The sequence below is a fragment of the Buceros rhinoceros genome, unplaced genomic scaffold (assembly GCF_000710305.1).
Source record: "Buceros rhinoceros silvestris isolate BGI_N320 unplaced genomic scaffold, ASM71030v1 scaffold8008, whole genome shotgun sequence".
In the NCBI taxonomy this organism is placed as follows: Eukaryota; Metazoa; Chordata; class Aves; order Bucerotiformes; family Bucerotidae; genus Buceros; species Buceros rhinoceros.
Window position 1 is genome coordinate 1,546 of NW_010427373.1, and position 4,897 is coordinate 6,442.

A 4,897-nucleotide genomic window follows, 5' to 3' on the forward strand; every position below is an offset into this window, starting at 1 on the left:
CTATTTCCCATTTTTAGAATATTCACCTCAGGTAAACGCTCATCTTGGTACTTGTACAACTTCTGCACTCATTGCTCTGTAATCTGCACTTATCTGCTGTGGAAAACTCGTGAAAAAATGTTATGTGGGAGTGGGCCCAAAAGTTTAAGCAAATGTGAAAGGCTGGGGTGGGAGGAACGGCCAAGTGAGGCATATCTGAGCAATTTATACTGTACCTGCCCTAAGAAACCTTTGGCTGTGTTTCGGACCACAGCTCAGTACAGCACTTCAGGTCTGTGCTTCCTTTCGAACATACGGATCAGATTCACCGATGTCAGCACATTTTAAACCGAGGAACATGTTCAAATATTTTTCTTTTGGAGCCAACAGATCATTTCCTGTTCAGGAGGTTATATGAACATTCCCCACGAAAAGCGCTAAACAGGAGAAGTAGGGCTCTCCCTCAGCACCCCTCTTACACGAGCCAGCAGGGGCTCTTCGTGCAGGGGCGTCGGGGCAGAATGCAGGCTTTGCAGTGTTTGAGCAGGGCGGACCTCGGCCGTGAACTCTGCCAGCACTCTTGCAATCTCTCATGCTCAGGAATAACGTTACCCTCCTGTGCCGCTGCTGAGAATTAACTCCAGCAGTTATTGCAAGAGGAAAGTTTTTCGTGTGCCTCAGCATTTGCAGTACCAACCTTACCCTGCCTGTACACCCCAGGCTGGTGCCTGTCCACTGTGGGGGGCTCCACTGCACTTACATTTCCACATATTTTAAACACCAGGAGAAGAAAAATCTAACCTACCATGACCATTTATTTAAAATTATCTCTATTTTTTTAGCTGGGGTGTAGTGTCGTGCTAGCTTTCTGAGACGAGAGATGCTGTAACGTAATGCATATATACACATACATATTTTATTTCCCTAGGTCGAAAAAAAGGTTAACAGGCTGTTTCATAGTTATATATCTGGAGAAGAAGAAATGATTGCAACTGTCTTGCATTCAATCTAGAAGAAATCTGTGCTGATCTAAGGACTCTCAGGACAGTGAAATACAGTGCCTAATGACACATCACTATTTGTGTTCACAATTCTTGGTGGGTCACAATGCAATTTCAGAGCAGTGGATTTCAGAAACAGGTTTGGTTTTCTTTTGCCAGACGGGCCAGAATGCTGAAAGGAAAAATTACAGAAGTTATCTGAGAAGTTGTTCAACATTTTAAACAGGAAAAAAATCATCATCAGAGGAAGGTCTCTCCGATCTTTTATACTTTTTATGGGAGATGAATACAGTTGAGGGGAAGAGCAAAGCCCAAGAAAGTTATAGGGTTTTTTTTGTCCATTTGGACCGAACCATCTGCAGAGATCACTAGACAATCGTAAGAGATGACTCCAGGTCTGTGTTTGCATTCAGAAGGCTTGTCTCCATTGCTGCGTTTCCCTGCAGCCACTGACTGACACACGTGAACCACGCAGAAGTAAAACTTTTATTTCCTGTCACTCAGGGTAAGGTCACTGCAGGTAAACCTGCCCACCCAGCCACGGTGACCCTTTGGCAAACCAAACAATCTCACATTGTGTCTGGACCTGCGGGTCCCAACACGCACGGTGCTGCTCTGCAGGGGAAAGCACTGCTTCTTTGGGGGGAAAATAACGTGCCCTAGGCCAGGAAGTGTGAGCAGAGCCCCCCCCCGAGAGCCAGGACCCAGGCGCTGGCAGGATGGGACAGTCCCTGGAAGTCAGCGACATCACCACTGTGTCACAACGGGGCTGCGCAGGAAGTGTGAGCAGAGCCCCCCTGAGAGCCAGGACCCAGGCGCTGGCAGGATGGTACAGTCCCTGGAAGTCAGCGACATCACCACTGTGTCACAAAGGGGCTGCGCAGCCCCGGGAAGAGTGGCGGAGCCCTGGCGCTGCTCAGAGGCTGCAGGTGCCGATCAGCTCGAGGGTGGCTGCCTGAGCCAAGGGCAGGATGGAGTTTCTGGGGACCACGCAGGCAGCCAGTTACTGTGGCACGAGAAAGAGCTGCCTGTTCCCAGATGTCGCTCCCACCACCACAACCAGAGACACCTACCAGTCCTACTACCTACCCGGCTACCGCCACCTCAGCTCCTGGAGGCCCAGTCTGCTCTACAAAGTGGTTTCGGTCCCTCCCAGCTCTGACAAGGAATTTAACCCCACTGGGCGGCCGCCCACGGTTCTGCCTGAGTTACGCTCTAGCCTGCATGCCCGCTACAGCACCCGTGACTGGCACCATGCAAACACGGTTCAGTTACAAGGCTCCGAGGCCTCCAGGAACACTGCTGGTAGACTGAACGCTGACTCCATGAGACTGATGCAAGACAAGGATCAACTGACTTACAAGATGCAAGACGACAGTAGAAGAAACCTGTCAGAGAGGCTCTCCAACATAGATTTCTGGAGATCTGAGCTCACGTATGAGCTAGAGTGTCTGCTGACAGAGACCCAAGACTTGGAAAGAGCAAAAAAGCGGCTTGAATGTGCTGCAGGTGAAGTGGAAGGGACACTGAAGGTAGGTTCGACATAGCTAGTTATTTTATGACTGTACTGCAGAACAGGTAAAGAATATCGCTTTTTCTCCGTTGAATGCTAGCATGGCTTTTACTGTTACCATCCAGACATTGTTAGTGACACATTTCCCTCAGTAGGAAGGAAACCTGGCCACCACAGGCTTTATATATACAAGTCCAAGGGCCCTATCAAGACACTTTCAAGCCCTCTTGTCTTTCCTTTCTGCTGGAGGCTGCAGCAGGCTTTGTCTGAAGGATCAGGCACAGGACAGTCAGCTCAGTACATTACAGCAGAGCAGAGGGTGGTCCTGTAAGCTGCAATAGGCCAATATTCTTATCTAGCTCTGAATTTTCTGTTATCGCTTGGTGAAAACAATATTTTCACTTAGGATAGCGTATCATATTTGCTACACTTTGAAGTTCTCCAGAATCTTAAAAGCAAATTAATTGCAACAGAAAAAGCCATAGTAGTATGAGTCAATAAATTATGCTAGCAAAAACTCAAAGCATGGAAAAATTAGAGTCAAAGGTCTCTCATAAACATCTGGAATACTGCTGATGGAAGCTACGTCTATCGTGTTTCTAGGCAAGTACAAACAGAAACCCCAATTTCAGTAGTCAATAATGCCATTTTTAGTCGTCTGTGTCTGTACTGATTCAGAGGGACAGGCTGAGGATGCCTCCTTCTTCAGGGAACATTTTCCACTGAAAGCTTTTGTGCCAGCTGATGTGCTGTTTTGTTTGTTAGTGTGGTTCTAAACAAGCGGGTGAGACGTGAAGAGTAAAGTTAATCTGCTGAGGCAGGTTAAAGGAGTTCCCTGTTCAATGGCTGTACTTACGCATTCAATCTCTGAATGCTGAGGCAGGTTAAACACGCTGACTTCTCGATGACTGTAGTTACACATTCATTCTCTGGTGTAGGTATGAAACTTCCAGACTTGGGCATTGAGGGGGGAGGAGATTAAAGGACTTTGCTGTGGATGAGTGTAGGACACCACAGGTTATTTAATCCACACACTTCACACCAAAGCTTGGGCATGTTGAGATGTAGGTCGTGCTCCACATTAATAAGCAGCTAATGAAATGGCAGCTACAGTGGCAGCCAATCCTTAGAAGTATGTATTAACAGTTAAGTAGGAGTGAGCTGCTAAGCTGGATCGGTTGAGTGCAATGAAACCACCTCCTGTGCTCTTCCACTCTCAGCAGATGGCGGTTCTTGACACACCGGCTCCGTGGTGCGCAGCAGTGCTGAGCCAGTGCTGGTGCGCCCTCAGCAAGGTGCACAATGCGTACTGAGCCTCTTGCAAATGTGCCTCGGTTTGCTTGCAGATAACCATGGAATGCCTGTACCACCGAGAGAAGCGGAAAGATATAGACTTAGTTCATGATGATGTGGAAAAGAGCCTCATAAAGGTAAGATCAAACTTGCCAGTTTATTTTTCCAACTGTGGAAATAACTAAAATCCAACTAAATATTTGTCAGGGTAAAAACATGGCAATAATTTGAAACCATTTACGTTTTCCACTGTAGGAGGCTGATTTATTCAAGGACTGTCAAGAAACATTGATAAAACTTGCACAGAAAAGTAGTCTACAGTTGGGGTAAGACTCCATTTAATTCCTGTTTTAAAGATAGCAAAGCCGAATTCAGCGATAGCTGGTAGCTAACCGCAGACTGAAAAGAGCACAGGCAAAAGCAGAGGCTTAGCCTGTTAAATGCTCTTTGCCCTCCACTCCTAATTCTTACCAGCGGTAGTCGGAATGCTGAACCACAAAAGAGCAACAATTACTATTTAAAGATGACTGTGACTCCATTTTTAAAGTAATGTTTAATCTGAAATCCTTCGTTAAAATTAGGGAAACCAAAATTATAGCTCAGTTATGCTAATGTTGCTATGTGACACACTGTAGTGAGGTTCAAAGGGAATTTTTTAATTACACAGCTACATTCAATGGAAATTTATTATTGACAAAAGAAGAATCTAAAGTACATCATAAGGTATGAGATGAGTTATGGAATGGACTTAAATTATTTTAATGTCTATTTATGTGTGGTTTTGTTATGGGAGGCTTTGGAACATATTTTATTTCTTTGAAAGTACACAAATGTCCTCATAAATGCAAATTATATCTAAGTCTTATTTAATTAGATAAAACTATTCCGAACACTTCTGTTAATTACCCAGAACTGACACAAATTTTAGAAGTCATGCTTATATGACATGACATGATTTTCAAAAGAAACAGTTCAAATACACGAGGAAGATAAAATTGTACAGCTCTTGATTATTACATTATAGGAGAAAGACTACGAGGGTAGATTTTATAAACGATTGCTCTTATTAATGGCACTGAGGACTCGCATGCGACAGGTTCGGTGCATTCCT

At 45.2% G+C, this 4,897-nt stretch overlaps 1 protein-coding gene across 1 annotated transcript in view; it reads left to right on the forward strand.

Moving 5' to 3' along the window:
* Positions 1-1,951: 1,951 nt before the first annotated feature.
* TEKT5 (tektin 5) overlaps positions 1,952-4,897 on the forward strand; it is a 19,936-nt gene continuing 16,990 nt past the window's right edge. The window contains exons 1-3 of the mRNA XM_010141856.1: positions 1,952-2,512; positions 3,840-3,923; positions 4,042-4,112. Of these exons, the coding sequence (XP_010140158.1) occupies positions 1,952-2,512; positions 3,840-3,923; positions 4,042-4,112 (716 nt within the window). The remainder of the gene's footprint in view (positions 2,513-3,839; positions 3,924-4,041; positions 4,113-4,897) is intronic.